The sequence below is a fragment of the Oryctolagus cuniculus genome, chromosome 12 (genome assembly GCF_964237555.1).
Source record: "Oryctolagus cuniculus chromosome 12, mOryCun1.1, whole genome shotgun sequence".
NCBI classification, from domain to species: Eukaryota; Metazoa; Chordata; class Mammalia; order Lagomorpha; family Leporidae; genus Oryctolagus; species Oryctolagus cuniculus.
Genome location: NC_091443.1, coordinates 101,655,764 through 101,677,898, shown reverse-complemented (window position 1 = coordinate 101,677,898; position 22,135 = coordinate 101,655,764). Strand labels below are relative to the sequence as shown.

At 49.5% G+C, this 22,135-nt stretch overlaps 1 protein-coding gene and 1 pseudogene across 2 annotated transcripts in view; both read left to right on the top strand.

The window, feature by feature from the left end:
* Window positions 1-205: 205 nt before the first annotated feature.
* The window catches only part of FSD2 (fibronectin type III and SPRY domain containing 2), a 44,335-nt gene continuing 22,405 nt past the window's right edge, over window positions 206-22,135 (top strand). Inside the window, exons 1-5 of one of the 2 annotated variants that reach the window (XM_051834240.2) lie at window positions 206-414; window positions 16,523-17,223; window positions 17,362-17,457; window positions 19,565-19,795; window positions 21,505-21,527. In XM_051834240.2, the coding sequence (XP_051690200.2) occupies window positions 16,582-17,223; window positions 17,362-17,457; window positions 19,565-19,795; window positions 21,505-21,527 (992 nt within the window). In that variant the 5' untranslated portion in view covers window positions 206-414; window positions 16,523-16,581. Of the gene's footprint in view, window positions 517-16,522; window positions 17,224-17,361; window positions 17,458-19,564; window positions 19,796-21,504; window positions 21,528-22,135 lie in introns of both variants that reach the window. The other variant, XM_008275296.4, reaches the window with a different exon arrangement.
* On the top strand, window positions 11,195-12,413 carry LOC108175486 (poly(rC)-binding protein 2-like; annotated as a pseudogene).

Genomic DNA, 22,135 nt, shown 5'->3' with positions numbered 1-22,135 from the left:
AGGTCTCCCTCCGGGCCACAATGGGACAGCCCCTCCCCCAGGGGACGGACCCTCTGAGCCCCAGAGTGGAGTCACAGGTCTCAAATGCCCACAGTAGATGAAGTAGCCCAGAAGATGGCATGTGACCCCTCCTGGTGACACTTGAGCAGCAAGAAGTGACAAGACAGCCGGCGGGTCTATATTTGGACTTGCACTTGGGGCAGGCCTGTGGCTATTTGCGGCCGGAGCCAGCTCGTGTTACCGTCCAGGGTCCGGCCCCTCTCCCAGGGCCCCGCTGTAAGACAGGCAGGAGTGGCCTGCGGGGCGTGCAGAGGTCAGCAGCAAGGAAAGCCTGCGGAACACGGATCCGGTTTTCCAGTGGAAACCCTGGACCCCTGAGCTCCAAGAAGCCCCTGCGGACCTGAGAATTAGCAGGCAAGTCTGGGGGTAGCTGCGTTCTTCCCAAGCATCCTGTGTCATCAGAAACTCACTCGCACAGGGGAGGAGCCAGGTGCCTTCCTGTGGCAAGATTCACAGGTGCGGACGGTGGGGTTGGGCCAGGTGTGAGGGACCCTGATGAAAGCAGGGAGGAGCCGGGGGTCTTCAGGGTGATTTCTGGTGCAGGGGGCCCATTTGCTGGAATAGGCTGGCCCCCTGGATGTTGGTGTCCTCTGGCTATAGTATTGGGTGAGTGGATGCTTTTCTGTCTTAACCTGCACGTGCCTGCTGACAAGCCATGGCTTCACGTTAAGCAGATTATCACTGTGTTTCTATTGCTGTGCGTACGGCTTCCTCCTGAGAGAGCGCTCAGGTCTGAGCTGTGCCAGCAAAGCTGATTGGAGCCGTTTTTGCCTTGCTGTGCAGTTACCCTTCAGAGGGAGCTTCCTTTAGCTGTATAGCTCAGGAATCTCTGGGAGCTACGTGATGAACGTCTACACTGATGGGCAAAATCACGTTCACACCCTGGCGGGCTCGCTCACCTCTGGGGAGAGCATTCCCGGGTTTCAGTACATTATCAGTGGTGCCTTGCCCCATGACAACATTTTTTTTTAAACTTCTTAGGGAACTTCTAATTAAAACACAGGGACACATCTCCCATACCAGATTGAAACTTGTGATTATTATCGTCGTTGTTATAACTGCCACCACCATAGGGCATGGAAGTGAGGTGACCCAGCCAGTATACCCAGGGTCTTCAAAATGCTCATGGAAATGTGTATTTTGAAAAGCCATGCATGAGTTTCAAATGTTTTTCACACCAAAATAAATTTATCATATAGATAGATAGATAGATAGATAGATAAAGATCTACTTATTTATTTGAAACTCAGAGTTACAGAAAGAAAGAGAGAGAGAGGTCTTCCAGCTGATGGTTCACTCCTCAAATGGCTGCAATGGCCAGGGCTGGCCCAGGCTGAAGCCAGGAGCCAGGAGCTCCATCCGGGTCTCCTCCATGGGTAGCAGGAACCCCAGTACCTGGCCCATCACCTGCTGCCTCCTAGGCACATTGGCAGGAAGCTGGATGGGAAGTGCTTATCTTTTAATTCCATTTTTTCCCATGAACTTTTTGAAGTACATTTATATTCATTACAGACTGATTTATTACTTCTTCAAGTCTTAGTTTCATCATTTATAAAATGACTATTTAGAGGGCGGTGCTGAGGCACAGCAGGTCAAGCTGCCTTCTGCAATGCCGGCATCCCATATGGATGCTAGTTCAAGTCCTGGTTGCTCCACTTCTGATCCCGCTCCCTGTTAATGTGCCTGGGAAATCCATGGAGGATGGCCCAAGTGCTTGGGCCCCTGCACCCACATGGGAGACCTGGAAGAAGCTCCTGGCTCCTGGCTTCAGCCTGGCCCAGCTCTGGTCATTGCAGCCATTTGGGGAATGAACCAGTGGACAGAAGATTTATTCTCTCTCTCTCTCTGCCCCTCTCCCTTCCTCCCTCCCTCTAACTCTGCCTTTCAAATAAAAATAAACAAATCTTTTAAAGGCTATTTAGAGGCAGATATGTGGCACAGCAGTTAGGTTCACTCTTTGGGACACCCACATCCCATATCAGAGGGCCTCATTGGAGCCCTGGCTCTGCTTCAGATCCAGCTTCCTGCCGATGCACACACCCTGGGAGGCAGCAGGTGACAGCCCAAGCACTTAGGTCCCTGCCATCCACTTGAATGATCCCTGCCACCACCAGATTGAGCTCCAGGCTCCCGGAGTCAGCCTGGCCCAGCCTTAGCTGTTGTGGGCATCTGAAGAGTGATGGAAGATCTCGGTTTCTGTCTCTCCGTCTCTCCGCTTCTCAAATCAAATGAAAATAAGTAAAAAAAAAAATTAATGACAGTTTATTGCCAATGCTTCTTGCTCCTAAAACTCTGATTCTATTAAGAAACTGAAAGTCTACTTTTTGAGAGAAAAATGTGAGTGTTCACTGTGGGATGTGTTGCAAAATTCCTACCTAAAATTTATTTTTAATGTATGTATTTGAAGGGCAGAGAAACAGAGACAGAAAAACAGAGACAGCTCCAACCTGCTGGGTCTTTTCCCAGATGCCCACAATGGCTAGGACTCAGCCGGGCTGAAACTGGGATCTGGGAACTCCATCCAGATCTCTCTCTCACACGGGTGGCAGGAACCGGATTACTTGAGCCATCACTGCTGCCTCCCAGAGTCTGCATTGATGGGTACCTGGGCTTAGGACCAGAGTCAGGACCCAAACCTAAGCATTCCAGTAAGCGACACGGGCGTCTTAACCCCCAGACCATACACCTGACTCTGCAAGAGGCCTGCCTTGATAAGGCTGCTTTGTCGGGGGTTCAAAGAACAAAGGAAGGGATGGGAGAAAATACTCTGATTAGCATTTGTGCTAAACGGTTTCCTGGCTTCTTGCCCATGCCTGCCTGCCTGCCTTTTGAGATTTAATTAGTTATTTGAAAGGCAGAGTTGGAGAGAGACAGGGAGAGAGGGAGGTCTTCCATGCACTGGTTCACTCTCCAAATGGCCGCAGTGGCTGGGGCTGGGCCAGGCTGAAGCCAGGAGCCTAGAACTCCATTCAGGTCTCCCAGCTTCTGCTGCTGTCTTTCCACTGGCATTAGCCGTGAGCTGGATTGGAAGTGGAGCAGGCTGGACACGAACTGGCACTCATGTGGGATGCTGGCGCTGCAGGCAGTGGCTTATTCCAGCGCACCGCAGTGCCAGCCCTTCCCATGTCTTTCTAACTGTTCAACTTGCATTTCACATCCCAGCTTTTCATAATGATTTATCAGCAATTCAGAATCCTGCTTATCTCTCTGTTGGTTCATATGGAAGTGTGAGTGGTATTTTTAGCAGGCTGCCCCTGAATCTGTAGGTGTGTGATTCAGCAGAAACCTCGGCTTGGATCCAAGCTCATCACCTGACTGGCTGTGTGTCCAGCACCCAGCACAAGGCTTAGACACAGAGCAGCCCAGATAAATCCTTGTTAAGGAGCCAGCACTGTGGTGCCAGTTTGAGTCCTGGCTGCTCCACTTCTGATCAAGTTCCCTGCTAATGTGCCTGGGAAAGCAGCAGAGATGGCCCAGGTACTTGGGCCCTTGCACCCACATGGGAGACTCAGAAGAAGAAGCTCCTGGCTCTTGGCTTTGGATCAACTCAGCTCTGGCCATTGCGGCCATTTGGGGAGTGAACCAGCAGATGGAAGACTCTCTCTCTCTCTCTCTCTCTCTCTCTCCCTCCCTCTCTCTCTCTCTCCCTCTCTCTCTCTTTCTCTAACTCTGACTTTCAAATAAATAAAGAAATCTTAAAAAAAAAAATCCTTTCTTGGCCGGCACCGTGGCTCACTAGGCTAATCCTCCGCCTTGCGGCGCCGGCACACCGGGTTCTAGTCCCGGTCAGGGCGCCGGATTCTGTCCCGGTTGCCCCTCTTCCAGGCCAGCTCTCTGCTGTGGCCAGGGAGTGCAGTGGAGGATGGCCCAAGTGCTTGGGCCCTGCACCCCATGGGAGACCAGGAGAAGTGCCTGGCTCCTGGCTTCGGATCAGCGCGGTGCGCCGGCCGCAGCGGCCATTGGTAGGGTGAACCAACAGAAAAGGAAGACCTTTCTCTCCATCTCTCTCTCTCACTGTCCACTCTGCCTGTCAAAAATTAAAAAAAAAAATTTTAAAAAGGGGGTCAGCAGTTGAGCTGGGTCTTTGCCCAATCAGCTGCCTCGCCTCTACCTGCAAGGACACCTGTTTCCTCTCAACTCCAGATTAGTCGAGGTGAGGTTATTGTATTTAACGGGGAGGGAACTAACAGTAACAGCAGCCTGCAGCTCACATTTGTTGAGGATTTACTTTGAGCCGTGTACGATGCTAAGGCTTCCGCATTATTCGGCAAATGCCAGCCCTCTGTTAATAAACCTGCCTTATGGTCCATGAAAATGGGCATCCAGAGAGATGATTTTTGCAGAGGTCACACTGCTAGGACATAGCAGGGGCTGGCTGTAAGAGTCCAGAGGGCAGGGGCCTTGTGGACAGATGAGGGTGGGGGCAGAGATTCAGCAGTTAGAGACAGAACCAGTATTGAGTGGTCACGCATCAGACTGGGTGATGTTGAAGATGACCTCCTGGTTTGGGTGTTGGAGGGGGTGAGTTTTTCTCTCTCTTTTTAAAGATTTATTTATTTATTTATTTATTTGAGAAGTAGAGTTACAGACAGACAGAGGAAGAGACAACAGAGAAAGGTCTTGCATCTCCTGGTTCACTCCCCAAATTGCCGCAATGGCTGGAGCTGGGCCAATCCAAAGCCAGGAGCCAGGAGCTTCTTCCCGGTCTCCCACATGGGTGCAGGAGCTCAAGCACTTGGGCCATCTTCTACTGCTTTCCCAGGCCACAGCAGAGAGCTGGATTGGAAAAGGAGCAGCCGGGACTTGACCCAGCACCCATATAGGATGCTGGCGCTTCAGCCAGCCCCAGGGGTTGGAGTCTCTTGATATTATTACTCAAAAGTAGGAATACAGGGGCCCTCATACCAGGTATGGCAGGCATTGGCCATGGCGGCTGGGTAAGAGAAGGTGTGGCTGCCTGGGGAGTGTGGAGCAGGGCATGGGGGCAGGGGAGACAGAGGTGCTCAGGGTCCAGGGGAGCTGAGACTTGCCAGTTATGGAGCCATCAGAATGCAGGACAAAGGGGCTGGCCTTGTGCAATGGTCTAAGCTTCTGCGTGCGATGCTGGCACCCACATCTGAGCACCAGTCCAGGTGCCATCTGCTCTTCCGATCCAGCTCCCAGCTAATGTGCCTGGGAAGGTAGCAGAAGATGGCCCAAGTGCTTGGGCCCCTGCCACCCACATAGGAGACCCAGATGGAGTTCTGGGTTCCTGGCTATATTCAGCCTGGCCCAGCCAGGCCTGTTGCAGCCAATTGGGGAATGAACGAGTGAGTGGAAGACCTCTCTCTCTCAGTCTCTCCCTCTCTCATTGTCATCTCTGCCTTTCAAATCAATAAAATAAGCCCCACCACCACCACCAAAAGAATGCAGGACGTGCACACTTGCTACTTCTGCTGAGAAAGCCACATGGTGCCCGTGTGGTGTCCTTGGCAGGGCCACCTGGGAGAAGCGCACTGGGGTGCACGGTCAGCAGACCAAACAGCTCAGCTGCTTCCAAGAGAGATTTCTGCCTGCAAGGTGACACTCGGCTGTGACTCAGAGCCGCCGTGGGAGACCCTGTGCTTCTGGCCTGCCTGACCGGAGCCTGGGCTCGAGGAAGGAGAGGGATCCGGGGGTCCCAGGAGGGTGGCGTCTCTGAGAAGCCAGGCTGCAGCCCCAGATGGGGAGTTAATCACTTACTCATTTGTCTGGGGCCCCCTTAAGTCCAGGAGCAGCGTCTCTTTCATTGTGCACCCCCACCCCACCCCGGGCCCTAGCGCAGCCCTGCACTGTGGAATGCACTTGGCCCCTGTACCTCACCAACGAGGTGAGTGTGGCTCTCTCATCTGCTAGGGTTCTTTCTCCAACTCTGCTCGCCTCCACTTTACTCTCCTCCTTCTCCTCCTCCTCCTCCTCCCCCCTCCCTCCCTCCCGACGCCAGGTCAGCTCAGAGCCAAGGTTAACACTAAGACATTATTTCCACACAAAGAAGTGGAGCCAACAGGTGTTCAGAAGTGTGTAGGAGGCCTCAGGACCTCCTAGGGGAGGATGGGGCCCAAGAACCAGCCACGCTCCCGCTGAGCTGGTCATTCCTTGGGTGTGGATGCATGGCTGGGGAGGTGCCTGCCACAGCAGGAGTGAGCCTGGAAAACATTATGCCCAGCAGGGAAAAAAAAAAAAAAGCCAGACGCAAAAGACCACATGTTGTATTATTCCACTTATACACCATCCCCAGAGCAGACCACCCCACAGAAACAAGAAGTAGATTGGTGGTTGCTGGGAGCTGGGAGTGTGGGGAAAGGGGAGTGGCTGCTAATGGGCAGGTCTGGGTTTTTATGGACAGGCTGAAAGTGTTCTGGAGTTAGATAGTGGGGATGGATGTGAACTCGGCGAACCTACTAGAAAACCACTGGGTTGTGCACTTTGCAGGGATGAACTGTATGGAAAGCAAATATACCTTAACAGAGCTGTTATTTTTAAAAATGTAAAATAGTTGCAAAGTATCTACTTCCTGGCATATAATAAATATGCACATTTTCAAATAAAACCATTTCATAAGCTTATTAAATATATTCAACGGACTCTTAAATGCTAACGTAGTTTGATAGACTTGGTCAGGGAGCTCTAAAAATACAAGAACAGGGGCCAGCATGGTGGTGCAGTGGGGTAAGCTGCTGCCTGTAGTGCCAGCCTGCCACATCAAACCTGGCCCAGGCTGGGGCCATTGTCTCTCTCTCTCTCTCCCCCCCCCCCCCCGCCCCCAGCTCTGTCTCTCTGCCTTTAAAACAAAAAATGAAATCTTAAAAAATAAAAAAATGCAAGAACAACCTCTTCTATACTATTAGTAATTTTACACTGCTCTTTTTTCTTCTTGAACTTGTAAATCTATCCCACTCTCAACAGAATTTAGTTCTAATGTTTTTCTATGCTTAGAAAGTCTTTTACTACTCATCTGTGATACTTACCTAAAAAGATATACATATATGACTTAAGATTTAAAAATCTTATTTTCTTGCAACCACAAATCTCTAATTAAGTTCTTTTTTTTCTCCTGGATTAAGCTACCAATAAAAATTGTAGTTGCATGTAAGCAAAACAGCAGAAACATATTACAAATTTTGATCTGCATTTATTAAACAAAAGAAAATGGAAATACATCTCCTGACGAGGTGGAAATGGGCTTTTCCTTTTTTAAATTTGTGTATCCATAGATGAAAATTACATCTTTTAAACTGCAACAAGAATTGCTTCCTGTTTTTCATTTTGTGGTGTCAGCACTGAGCAACCTGGCCCACCCATGTGAGTCCATGGAAATGCAAGTGTGTTATTACAGCAATGCCACTCAACGCTTTCAACTTTTCTGAAATGTATGCAAAAAATTATACAGTGCTCTGGCATGAGGAACTATTTTTAATCATATATCAGCCGACAAGTTGATTAGATCCTCCTTCAATTTTGTTGAAAGCAAAGAATTGGAAACCACCCAACTTGGAAAAAAAAAAAAAAAACTCCTACCTATTCATTAATGTCACTCATTCTCTCAACATTGATGCCAGCACTTCAAACTGTTCTTCAATTTGGACCCCAAGAGGTTTTTTTATATTCCCAAGAAAGGAAAGATTACAGCGCAATGTGATAGTGGGGGGGGCGGTGCAAAGTTTTACTACCGTAATAAAGAGAAGAAAGGCTGTTGTAGAAAGAAAACCCGGTGAAGTCTCAAATTCCGGCTCAATCCCAGGCAAAGCAACTCCAGGAAAGATGAAATACGAGGCCAAGCGTCTGGAAACTGATACTCTGAAAGCTCTCTGGGCCCATGGATCCCTTGGAAAGTCTTTGTGTTACTAAGCCACAGCCTGAAGATCTGTGGTGTGGCCGCTGCCCTGTGAAGGAAGCTGACTGTGAACAAAGGAAGGAGAGAAAGCGCGAGCAGGAGGGAAAACCGAGTGAGGAGCTTGTTAGGCTGGGAGAAAGGTACAAGTGTGTCATCTATGACTGCATGATGGATTACTCCAAAGCTTCTATTTTTGTGGGTCAGGAATCTAAGAACAGCTCAAAGTGGGCAGTTCTGGCTCTGAGCCACACAGGAGGCCCGGTGACCGCTTTACCTTGTGCGTGAATAACGCTTGCAACTCCCTCTGCTCCCCTAAGCCAGCCTTGGCTCACTTTTCTCTGCAGCCAGGAAAACCCAAGCGAGTTTGTTGGCTGTGACGCTGGTTGCAGGCCCAGCTGCTTCATCAAGTTCATCCATTTCTGAACCCTATGCCAAGGTCATCCTTTGTTAGGGTCTTTATCTCAGCCTTAGGGCATCTTTCAGAGTTCTCTTTCTCTTCCTCTCTTTCTTTCTGTTATAATTTACTTATTTATTTGAAAGCCAGAGTTACAGAGAGACAGAAGCAGAGCTAGAGAGAGTCTTCCGTTACTAGTTCACTCTCCAAATGGCCACAACAGCCAGGATGGAACCGGGCCACAGCCAGGAATCAGGAGCTTCTTCCAGTTCTCCCACATGAATACAGGGGCCCAAGTACTTGGGCCATCCTCTGCTGCTTCCCCAGGCACATTAGCAGGGAGCTGCATGGGAAGTGGAGCAGCCAGGATTTGAACCCTAGGGGATGTCAGCGCTGCAGGCAGCAGCTTAACCCACTACGCCACAACACCAGCCCCGAGAGTTATCTTTCTAACTTTATAGTTGTTCCCCTAGCAGAGCAAATTATCTCCCACCAGTGTTACAACCTGAGCCCTGGGCAACCTTCTTCCCCAAGTGCTACTTTACTCTCATGCTAAACAGTCAAGGACTGGAACCTTAATGATCAGGTTTTGAGAAGGACTTTTCTTTGGGTGTGTGGTCTGTTATTTCATAGGAAAGGTCATTTTGTTGCATGGGGGAAAAGCCACAGTAAGTGGAATTCAAAGGAAGGGTTGTCATTTAGGAATTCTTAGGAAACTATTGCAATGAATAGCTAAGAAAAAGTAATAATTGATTTTGCCAACAATATATGGTCTTTAGAAGACACACTCAAGATTCCAAAATATAAACAGAAAGAAACTGAAAGAATATATTATGATGTTCAGGAGCCACAAGAAAGTTGTGGTGGTTATACTAACACCAAACATTAGTTTATTTAATGTTACTAGAGATAAAGAGGGACACTTTGTGATTATTAAAGAGCCAGTCCATCAGAAATCCAGTTATAAATGTATATGCACCTAGCAACAGAGCACCAAAATACATGAAGAAAAAACTAACCTAAATGAAGAACTAAGCATGGAAGAATGGATGGAAATGTCAGTAGTCTACTTGCAAAGGTGGATAGAACAACTAGGCAGGAGATCAGTAAGGAAGGAGAAGACTTGAAAAATACTGTCGACCCCCTGGCCTAAGAGACATGCACAGAACACTCCACTCTGCAGCACCAGGACACACATTCTTCACAGGTGCACATGGAACAGTTTCCCAGATAGCCCTTAGGCTGGCCCACAGAGCAAACTCAGTAGGTTCAGAAGGGCAGAAGTAATACAAAATAGGTTCTCTGTCCACAATGGAAAGCAATTAGAAATCAACAACATAAAGAAATGTGGGGAACTCACAAATGTGGAAATTAAACAACACACTCTCAAATCACCAACAGGTCAAAGAAGAAATAAAAAAGGAACTTAGGAGGCTGGTGTTGTGATGCAGCAGATTAAGCTACCCCTCTGTGATGCCGGCATCCCATATGGGTGCTGGTTCAAGTCCCAGCTGTTCCACTTCCAATCCCTGCTAAGGGTCTGAGAAAAGCAGCAAATGATGGCCTAAGTGCATGGGTCCCCACCACACATGTTGCAGACCTGGCTGGAGCTCCTGGCTCCTGGCTTCAGCCTGGCCCAGCCGGGCTGTTGTGGCCCTTTGTGAGTACACCTGCAGATGGATGAGATCTCTCTCTGTCGCTCCCTTTTTCTGTCCCTCTGTTTTTCAAATAAATAAATATTTTTTAAAAGAGTGGAAATAAATGAAATAGTGAACATAAAAAAATGAAAAAAATCAAAGACTGATTCTTTGAAATGATCAATAAAATTGACAAAACATTAGTTAGGTTGACCAAAAAAAAATCAGAGAAGAATCAAATTACTAGAATCAGAAATGAAATTACTACAGGCTTACAGAAATACAAAAGATTTCAAGCAATACTACTAACAATTATATTCCAATAAATTTGAAAAATGAAATGGATATTTCATAGAAAGACACATATTACAAAAAATGACTAAAGAAGAAATAGAAAGTCTGAGTATATTATATAATAAGAAAGATATTGATATATAATAAGAAAGATATTATATAATAAGAAAGATCAAATTAGAGCTCAAAAATCAAAAGAAAGCCTAAGTCCAGATGGCTTCACTGATGAATTCTATGAAACATTTAAAGAATTAATATCAACTCTTCACAAACTCTTCCAACAAGTAGAAAAGAGAGAACGCTTCCCAACTTGTGCTATGAGCCATATTACCTTAATATCAACACCAAGGATATGACAAGAAGAGAAGTCTACAGGTCAATATCTCTTAGGAATACAAATGCAGAATTCTTCATAAAATGACTAGAAATGGAATTTGGTAACATTTTAAAAATTTAAATATCAGGACCAAGTGGGATTTATCCTAGAAATGCAAGGTTGGTTTAACCTCAGATTTGACACCGAATTCCTAGATATGATGCCAAAAACATGAGCAACAGAAGAAAAAATAGATAAATTAGGCCTCACCAAAATTAAAAACTTTTGTAGTCAAGAAAGTTTTGTGCTTTTCTTCACCATCAAGAACATGAAAAGAAAACCTATGGCCAGACCAGCAGAGGCAGCAGCCAGAGCAGCTGCAGCCTGGGTCCGCTCCCACCCTTCACCACTCTCCACCCACCCCGGGGGTCTCTCTCTCCCTTCCTCCTCCTCCTCCTCCACCTCCCCTTCCTCCTTCGCCTGCCTCTATTGCTCCCACCCCCACTCCCCCACCCCTGCCTCCCACCCTTCCTCTTCCTGCTTGCTCCCCTTGTCTCCTCAGTTGTCTCATGCCTGTTCACCCAGACCACTGACCAAAGACTTGACCCCTCAAAGCCCAGTTCCCAAGAACACCACTTGACATGGACACTGGTGTGATTGAAGATGCATTAAATGTCACTATCACCATCCAGCTACTTATGCATGGCAAGGAGCCTGGCAGTATCATTGGAAAGAAAGCAGAACTTGTGAAGAAGATGTGTAAGGAGAATGGTGCACATTTCAGCATTTCAGAAGGGAACTGTCCTGAGAGCATTATCACTTAGACTGGACCCACTAATGCCATTGGAAAAGGTGGTTGCAAGATCAAGGACATCCGGCCGGTGCCGCAGGTCAATAGGCTAATCATCCGCCCGCAGCACCGGCACACCGGGTTCTAGTCCCGGTTGGGGCACCGGATTCTGTCCCAGTTGCCCCTCTTCCAGGCCAGCTCTCTGCTGTGGCCAGGGAGGGCAGTGGAGGATGGCCCAGGTGCTTGGGCCCTGCACCCCATGGGAGACCAGGATAAGCACCTGGTTCCTGGCTTCAGATCAGCGCGGCATGCCAGCTGCAGCGGCCATTGGAGGGTGAACCAACGGAAAAGGAAGACCTTTCTCTCTGTCTCTCTCTCTCTCACTGTCCACTCTGCCTGTCAAAAAAAAAAAAAAAGATCAAGGACATCCAAGAGAGTACAGAGAGGGGCTCAGGTGCAGGTGGCAGGGGATATGCTCTCCAATTCAGCTGAGCTGGCCATCACCATTGCTGGCATCCTGCAGTCCATCACTGAGTGTGTCAAACAGACCTGTGTGGTAATGTTGGAGACTCTCCCAGTCCCCTTCCACAAGTGAGTGACCATCCTGTACCAGCCCAAGTCATCCGGTTCTCTGGTCATCTTTACAGTGGTCAGGCCTATACCATTCATCAACGGTATGCCATTCCACAGCCAGATTTGGCCAAGCTGTACCACTTGGCAATGCAACAGTCTCATTTTCCCATGACGCATGGCAATACCAGATTCAGCGCAGGTCTGGATGCACCTGCTCAGACGACTACTCATGAACTCACCATTCCGAATGATTTGATTGGCTGCATAATCGGGCATCAAGGCGCCAAAATCAATGAGCTCCATCAGATGTCTGGGGCGCAGATCAAAATTGCGAATGCAGTAGAAGGAGCTATTATAGGCAGGTTACCATCATCGGATCTGCTGCCAACATTAGCCTAGCTCAATATCTAATCAATGCAAGAGAGCAGCTAGAACAATGCAGATTCACCCATAACCCCTTTCTGCTGTTCACCACCACCCATGAGCCATCTGTGTAGTTTCTGGACAGTCAGCGATTCCAGGTTTTAAATAGTTCGTAGACTCTCAGTTTCAACATACTTTATCATGCACTTGTGACTTTTTAATTAAAAGCATTTTAATTCCTTTCTCTGTTCAGCTGTTAATGCTAAGATCCATATTTAGTTTTAAAAAGCTTCTACCCATGTTCCTTTTTTTTCTTTTAGTTTTTCTTGGCTCATAATTTTTTCTGTTTGTCATGGAAATGTAAGAGTGGAATATTAATACATTTCAGTTTAGTTCTGTAATGTCAGGAATTTTTCAAAAAAAAAAATTAAAAGATGGACTGGAGGCTGGCACCGCGGCTCACTAGGCTAATCCTCCACCTGCGGCGCTGGCACACCGGATTCTAGTCCCTATTTGGGTGCTGGATTCTGTCCCGGTTGCCCTTCGTCCAGTCCATCTCTCTGCTGTGGCCCAGGAGTGCAGTGGAGGATGGCCCAAGTGCTTGGGCCCTGCACCCGCATAGGAGACCAGGAGAAGCACCTGGCTCCTGGCTTGGATCGGCGCAGCACGCCAGCTGCAGCAGTCACTTGGGGGGTGAACCAATGGAAAAGGAAGACCTTTCTCTCTGTCTCTTTCTCACTAACTCTGCCTGTCAAAAAAAAGGGGGGGGGCTGGAGCTTTTTTTGTGTGAATAGAAAAAAATAAAAGAAGCCCTTATGGAATGGGAGAAAATATTTGTAAATCACATGTCTGGGAATAGACAGGTAGCTAGAATACAGAAAAAATTCTTATGACTCAATCATAAGAGGAAATAACCCACCTTTTGAATTTAGAAAGTGAGCTGAACAGATATTTATCCAAATAAGACCTGCAAGTGACCAATAAATACACAAAACATGCTTAATATCATCACTCATCAGGATGCCACTTCATACCCACTAGGATGACTGTGACCAAAAAGCCAGACAGTGAGCAGTGCGGACAAGGACACGGAGAGCGCGGAGCCTTCGTGCCCTGCTGGGAGGAACGTACAGTCTTGCAGCCACTTAGGAAAACACGTCAGTGGTGGGGCTGTCGGGTGCGGCCAGTGAAGCAGCCTCCTGCAACATCAGCATCACATATCAGAGCATCAGTTCAAGTCTCAGCTGCTGCACTTCTGGTCTAACTCCCACTTAACGCGCTGGGAAAAGCCGCAGAAGACCGCCTAAATATATAAGTCCTGCCACCCATGAGGGAGACCCGGATGGAGTCCAGGCCTGGCTCCTGGCTGCAGCAAAGCCCAGCCCTGGCTGTTGCATCCATCTGGGGAGTGAACCAGCAGCTGGAAGATCTCTTTTTCTCTCTCACTCCCTCTCTCACTGTCACTCTGCTTTTCAAATAAACCAAGAAATCTTTAAGAAATAGTTTAGTGGTTTCTTACAAAGTTAGGTGATAATTTATTCCAATAATCCTGCTCCAGCTATATACCCAAGAGAGGTGAAAACATACATGCACACAAAAACTAGTACAAAAATGTCTGTAGTGGCATTATTTATAATAACCAAATCTGGAAACAACTCAAATAAAATGAGAAATCATCCAGGCCAAATGACACATAGATAAATAAGACATGCATATCCATACACCATATACCAGCCTTGCAAAGTACACACTGACAATTGCTACAACAGCTGAAAACATTATATAAAGTGAAAGAAGCCAGTCATCACAGACCGTCTATTGTGTGATTCAATTTATATGAAATATCCAAACAATAAAATCCATAAAGACAGAAAGCAGATTTGTGACTGCTTAGGGCTGGAGAGGATTGGGGCAGTGTAGGTGGCGAGAGCTAAAATTTCTTTAGGAAGCAATGAAAATGTGTGGGTTTGTGTGTTTTTGTTTTTTGTTTTTTGTTTTTTTTTTTTGTTTTTTTTGACAAGCAGAGTGGACAGTGAGTGAGAGAGCAAGAGAGAAAGGCCTTCCTTGCCCGTTGGTTCACCCTCCAATGGCCACTGTGGCCCGGCGTGCTGCGGCCAGCACACGGCACTGATCCGAAGGCAGGAGCCAGGTGCTTTTCCTGGTCTCTGATGCGGGTGCAGGGTCCAAGGGCTTGGGCCATCCTCCACTGCACTCCTGGGCCACAGCAGAGAGCTGGACTGGAAGAGGGGCAACCGGGACAGAATCCAGTGCCCCGACCGGGACTAGAACCCGGTGTGCCAGCGCCGCAGGTGGAGGATTAGCCTATTGAACCATGGCGTCAGCCAAGCAGCAATGAAAATGTCTTAAACTTGACCGTGGTGATTATTGGATCTCTTATTATGAGTGTACTGAAAACTGTTGTATTATACACTCCAGACAGACAAATTGTTTGTAACTCACAGGCATGTGCATTGTATCTCAATGAAACTGTCAGCCATAATTACCACCACAATGGCAGCTCTGTGCTGGGAGTTTCCAAGGATTTTGGAGGCTGGCAGGCTGTTAATCCAGCATTTCCAAAAGCAGGCACCAAGTGGGAGTAGTCATGCAAGAATTTTAAGAGGGGGAAACACCTGTATGTCTAGACTATTAGCAAGCCCTCCTTAGCGGCCGGCACCGCGGCTCACTAGGCTAATCCTCCACCTGCGGTGCCGGTACCCTGGGGTTCTAGTCCCGGTCAGGGCGCCGGATTCTGTCCCAGTTGCTCCTCTTCCAGTCCAGCTCTCTGCTGTGGCCCAGAAAGGCAGTGGAGGATGGCCCAGGTCCTTGGTCCCTGCACCCGCATGGGAGACCAGGAGAAGCACCTGGCTCCTGGCTTTGGATCAGCACGGTGCGCCGGCCGCAGCAGTCACTTGGGGGGTGAACCAATGGAAAAGGAAGACCTTTCTCTCTGTCTCTCTCACTGTCTAACTCTGTCTTCAAGAAAAAAAAAACCTTCCTTATCTAAGATTTATTTATTTATTTATGTATTTGATAGCTGGGAGGAGAAGGGGAGGGAAACAAATTTTCCATCCACTGATTCACTCCCCAAATTCCCACAACAGCCAGGGCTTGGCCAGGTCAAAGCCAAGAACCAGGAACTCCATCCTGGTCTCCCACATGGGTGGCAGCGCCCCAAGTATTTGGGCCATCATCTGCTGCCTTCCCCAGCACATTAGCAGGGAGCTGGATTGGAAGCAGAGCAGCTGGGACTTGAACTGGCACTCTGATATGGAAAACTGGTGTCACAAGCAGAGGTTTAAACTGCCGTACCATAATGCTGGCCACAAAAGCTTTCTTTTCCTAATATATATATATATAATTATATATAAATAATAAAAATGTTTATAATTTTATATAAATATGATAAAAATATATAATTCCTTATATACATATAAAATTTATTTAAGAGGCAGAGAGACAGAGATTGAAAAGGACAAGCAAACAGACAGCAGAGAGAGGGAGAAAGAGAACTCCTATCTACTCATTCACTCCCCAAATGCCCACAATGGCTGAGGTTGAGCTGGGATCAGACCCAGAAGCTGAAAATTTAATCCAGGTCTCTCATGTGGGTGACAAGGACCAAATTATGTGAGTTATCATACACTGCCTCCCAGGAAGCTGGAGTTAGGAGCCAGAGCTGGGAACTGAACCCATGTACTCTGATGTAGGATGCAGGCAAATACCCATCCTGACAAACCTCTATTTACAGTGGTTCAAAGTGAATCACGGCCGGCGCTGAGGCTCACTAGGCTAATCCTCCGCCTTGCGGCGCCGGCACACCAGGTTCTAGTCCCGGTCGGGGCGCCGGATTCTGTCCCAGTTGCCCCTCTTCCAGGCCAGCTCTCTGCTGTGGCCTGGGAGTGCCGTGGAGGATGGCCCAGGTCCTTGGGTCCTGCATCGGCATGGGAGACCAGGAGAAGCACCTGACTCCTGGCTTTGGATCAGCGTGGTACGCCGGCCACAGCGGCCATTGGGGGGTGAACCAACAGCAAAGGAAGACCTTTCTCTCTCTCTCTCTCTCTCTCTCTCTCTCTCACTGTCCACTCTGCCTGTAAAAAAAAAAAAAAAAGTGAATCACTCAGATGATTTTTTTTAAGTGAATGAGTAGATCCCAATGTTATGACCGTCTACTTCAATGATGTCCGTCTACTTCAATGATGTCCTCAGGAACTGATGTCCCCCCGCCTCATTTGTGTTCCAGGACCATCCTGGAAGGATCTCTCTTGAACAAAGGTGCTTCCCTGGGCTTCCAGAATCACCATGGAGGAGGATGCTGGAGAGGAACCAGGGCTCGGCAGGTGCACGGCTCCCACAGACTTCCACTTCTATCACATGGATCTGTACGACTCTGACAGCAGGCTGCAGGTCCTCCCGGAAGAAAGCACTGGAGTGAGGAGAGAGGCAGTCCAGGCTGAAAGGACCTACGAGCCAAGAGGGGCGAGGGAGGGGCAGGCCCACAGAGCCCTTCACGAGGAAGCGGACGAACTCGTCCATCTGTATGGACTTGAAGATGATCACGAGTTAGGGGACGAGATTATGGATGAAGACACGCCCAGACTGGGGACCGCAGAATATCCTCCTTATGGGGTGAAGAGGGGCGACCCGGCCTGGGAGCAGCGGGACTGGAGACTCGGCGGAGAGGCAGCCGAGGCCGAGGACCTGGGCTTCGGAGGGTGGGGCTCCAGGGGCCAGTGCCAAGACTTGCGGGAGGCCTATCGGTACACTCACGGCCGTGCCAGTGAGGAGTACGAATGCTACGTCATCCCAGAGGAGGAGGATGAGGAAGAAGCTGCCGACGTCTTCTGCGTCACTTGCAAAATCCCCGTAAGAGCTGTTGAGAACCTTGATGCACACAAGGAGCACGAAGTGACCCCACTCAACCAAGCGCTGGAAAGCGCCAAGGTACGAGTCTCTCTGTCTTGATCTTGCCTTTGTATCCCAAGTGTGTAGGCATGAAATACATCTAAAATGCCTCCTCCAAAAGAGAGAGGGAGCAAAGCTGCGGCATTCACACCTTCTTTGCGACCCTCTGTTGGACAGGATGAAATTCACAAAAACATGTACAAACTGGAAAAGCAGATTATCGACATGGAAAACTTCGCAAGTCATTTGGAGGAGGTCTTCATCACCGTGGAGGTAAGAGCACCCTTGGAGACCCCCGTCAGATGCCCGTGGCTTCCGGCCATGGCTGGGCCAAGCAGCTACCTCTGGCTTGAGGAGAATCTGTTTGCTTAGAATGCGAGGTGTTGGCGCTGCCCTTCTTCCCACCCCTTCCTCTGACCCCAGGGAGCAAGCTTCCCATCAGCAGATAGCGTGGACTTCTGGCTCCCTCAGTGGGCAGGCTGGGCTTCCATCTTCATATCCCATCACAGTGGGCGTTTTAAACACGTTTGCTACATACAGAAACTTTCCGATCACTGTGCTTCCCCGTCACCGACTCCTTGCCCTGTGCCCCAAATCACCAATTATACGTGGTTTAGACCTTCTTCGAGCAAAGTTGACTTCATTCAAAGGTGATCATCCAATGTGATGTGATCATCAAATGACATCATCAAGGGTGATGTCATTCAGGGGAAGCTCCTCATTTGAGCTCTGGTTTTCCCGGCCTTGGTTTTTTGTTTGTTCATTTGCATTGGCTCCTGCCCCCCATCCTCCAACTTGTCTTTTTTGGTTGTTGTTGCTTGTCTTGCAGCCTGCGAGTCCCTCAGATGGTATCTGGTAGTCAGAGACGGTGGATCCCCTGTGGTTCCCTTCTTCTTTGGGGTTGTTAATTCTAGGTCTCCAGGGGCACCTATAATGCTGATGACGTGAAGGCTGGTGTGGGCTTGGTTGTTTTCAGAGGCAAAATGCCCACTTCTGCCAGAAATTGCTACTCAAACACAGACACACTTTTAACCTTGCAGTGCACGGGTTTGAAAAATCAGCTGATGTGTTGTCTTTGTCTAGTTAGGGATTTCTAGACTTTCCTGAGAGATCAGTAAGGAGCGTGGAGGAGACTTTGCACCCTTTTGGGGCCTCTCTCACTGCCTGTCCTGACACAGGGAAGAATGCAGGCCCTTGATGCAGAGACCAAGGCTGCTGAGATAACGGGTGCTTCTCTGAACCTCCTGCCCATTGGCCCCAGGAGAGGAGAAAAAGGCCAAGTGTTTAGCCTTGTAGTTGAGACATCTGCAAGCCCCACCGGAGCGCCTGGTTTGACCCCTGACTCTGGCCCCTGATTCCAGCTCCCTGAAAATGCACATCCTGGGAGACAGCGGTGATGGCTCAAGTAATGGGGCTCCTGCCACCTACATGGGAGACCAGGATGGAGTTCCTGGCTCATGGCTTTTGGCCTGGCCATTGCAGGCATTGTGGGGAGTGAACTAGCAGATGAGAACTAGTCATCTGTGGATGGTGCAGAGAAGGTCCCAGCCCTTTCTCCTCCAAACAAGGGTGGTGGGAGTGGGGGGTGGACAACAGCCAGGACAGTCCTGCCAGCTCACGCTCAGGTCACCACATCTTCATCGTTTTATACTCAGCACTGGGGAGTCATCTATCGCTTTCCCCTCTCTCTGAGAAAGTTCCATGCACACAACAGGTGCGCAGTAATTAACCCCAGAATGACTGATAAGCGCCTCTTCTTTGGAGATGTCCCCATCATCTGATGAGAATGACATCAATCAGAACCCACCTAGCTCTCTGGGGCCTCCAGTGTAAGTAGTGGGGACCAGGAGTCATTACGTTCTCTCTACTTCCTGTCTCACACCTATGAGGCTCTCGAGTTAAGTAAGAGCAGAAGCCCCCTGTGCCCTTCCGCATTTTCTCATCTGAGAGCCACCCAGCTGCAACCCTTGTTCCCCTTTCCCTCATCTCTCCCCTCGCTGTTGGGTTGGGGAAATCCTGGTGCTTCCTTAACGCAAGCATCAGAGAGTGCAGATGAGCATCATGAGATGTCGGGAGCTCAGAGAAAACATTTCCGCCTTGAGGTCCCGGGTCCAGGCTGACTCATCGCTGATCAGCTCCCTGGTCGGTTGTCATGGTGACAGGAGATGGCTAAAACAGGCCGGGAGACAGAAAGGCGTGCTTTCTGTCAAGATTATCCATGGTGTTCCAGCTGGAGACCGCTGTGTCCTGGCTCCCCCAGTGCCCGCTCACCCCCATCCTGTGAGAACTGGTAAGACAAAGCCAGGGGACTGAAACAGCCCTGGGCAGATCCATCTCAGGTCCCCAGAGGAAGGGGTGACCCAGGCCAACTGTCTTGCAGGAGAATTTCGGAAGACAAGAACAAAACTTTGAGTCACACTACAACGAGATCTTGGAAACACTCGCGCAAAAATATGAAGAAAAAATACAAGCTCTGGGGCAGAAGAAGAAGGAGAAGCTGGAAGCCTTGTACGAGCAGCTGGTCAGCTGCGGGGAGAACCTTGACACCTGTAAGGAACTGATGGAAACCATCGAGGAGATGTGCCACGAGGAGAAGGTGGATTTCCTAAAGGTCAGTGACGAAAGGGAGGGAGAGAAATGAAACCGTGAGTGGAAAGCAGTTATGGCTGGGGTAGGGGGGCCGTCCGCTCTCCACCGACAGGTGTCAGAGTGGACGCTGCTCATGTCGGAGGGATCGCTGCCCCATCTCTCTGCGTAGCTTTGCAGCAAGTCAGACACAGCCGACTGCGCGTCTGTCCGCATTGTTGAGGTAGCATCAGCGTTTGTTCTTCTATTACCCGGAGACCTGCGCCCTCATCCCGGGGCTGAGCAGAAACAGTGCCTTGAGGGTTTTCTGGGCACCGCTGAAGGTTTCTTGGAGCTCTGGGGAGCAAACTGTCCAGGCTACAATAAAGTCACCTGAGACGTGCTGGTTACCAGGGTAGCCATGATCAATCTTACTTCATCAACTCACACAGGCATGTCAACCCGAATTCCATTTCTCTGGACAGGCATTGGGCGCAGTGGTTAAAATGCCACTTGGAGCACCCACATCCCTTATCAGAGTGGTTGGTTCCAGCCTAGGCGCCTCTGCTTCTGGTCCAGCTTCTTACTGATGTGAACCCTAGAAGGCAGCAGGTGATGGCTCAAGCACTTGGGTCCCTGGCATCCATGTCGGAGACCTGGACTGAGTTCCTGGCTCCTGGCTTCAGTCTGGCTCAGCCCTAGCTAGTTTGGGCATGTGGGGAAAAAACAAAACTGGTATATGGAAGCTCATTCTCTCTCTCTCTCTCTCTTTCTCCCCCTCTCCCCCCTCCCTTCCTTCTATCCTCTCTCTCCCTCTCGCTCTCGCTCTCTCACTCACTCTGCCTTTCAAATGAATAAATAAACTGTAAAAAAAAAATCAAATTAAACTGGACTCAAGCCCCTCCAGCTGGGCTGGGGAGTTTCAGTCTCAGAGCTGGGCCCTCTCGTCACAAGGCCCCACAGGAGTATGGGGGAGACGTGGTATCCCGTATAGGGGAGGGGTCTTCAGCCTCCAGAAGCTTCCTGGCTGCCAAGCGTGGACCCCACCTTACCCAGGCCCACAGGTGCCCCATGAAGCCCCCGTGCCTCCTTCCCGGCACGTGGGGGCAAGGGCCCCAGGGCTAACACTTGAGGACAACCTGGCACCAGGAGAGGCCCCCACATGCAGACGGCTTCAACCAGAGGCCCTGTGGAGCCACTGGGTCATGAGGACAGACCCCAGAATGCAGAGAAAGGGACACTCAGGGAGAAGTTCTCACCGAGAAACGACCACCACCAGGGCACCCATTAAGCCACTGAGGGCTTTTCCGTTCTGGGGGCTGCTTGCAATCTTTGTAATCAGGGGCCCAGCTTGTAACACAGACAGGGCTTGCAGACGTGGGGAACCTCTTTCCTGCCAAGATCCATTTGCGTATTGACAGCCGCATCTGCGGGCCAGACAAAATTCTCAACTTAAAACCGAGCCCGCTGTAGGTCGATTGCATTTCCAGTCCGGCCTGTGCTTGCCTTGGCAGGGCCAGACCCAGTGATTTCACAGCTTTCTGTGGTCCATGGACTGGATGTTCTCTGCCCCGAGTGCTGATGGGAAAAAACCAGCGGCATGGAAGAAAAGGCAGAGGCATGGAGAAAGCAACTAATGATTACTGTTCCCTTTTCCTAACTTCCAAGTTTAAAAATACATTGATATGATTTCCTACTTTGAAAAAACAATCTTTTTCCAAAGCGAGTGTAATCTTTTCTCCGTTTCCTCCCTAGGACGCAGTGGCCATGGCCGACAGGTAAGCCGTGCATTCTGGCTGCTGCTTCCTTCGGCTCTAGAGAGCCAAATCGACCCAGCTCCTCTTGGTCAAAGGCTTCCGATTCGGCTTCTGTCTCTGATCCTAAGAGTAAAATAGCACTGGCTTCGGAGTGTCGGCGAGGGGACACAAGGACCCCCAGTACTGAATCTCAGTGTTCAGGGCTGGAGGGGACTGTGCCCGATGAGGCCTGAGGGTAGACCCCCTCGTTAGCCAAGGGTGGGCTTTGCCGGGCCCCGGCCTAGCAGCTGCAGAAGGTGCGCATTTCAGAGTCAGGCGCTCAGAGGCTCGATTCCCGCTACCCCCGAGAGCCTGGGGAAGCCCAGCTGACCTAGGACCCTCCTTCCTAACAGACAAACAAGGATGGGTTTGTGATAACCAGATAGACGGTGTCTACATCCAGCAACAGGAGCACAGGAGCTTAATCAAGTAAGGGTTACGTGCAGGGGTTTTGGCAAAGCCAGACCTGGTTTCAGATTCTGCCTCTGCCATTTACAAACCCTGCGACTGCCAGGAGGCAGGTGCAGGAGGACGCAAAGGACCACAGTCAGCAGCTCGAGGGCACTCGGCCGTGGGAGCAGGAAGCCCCC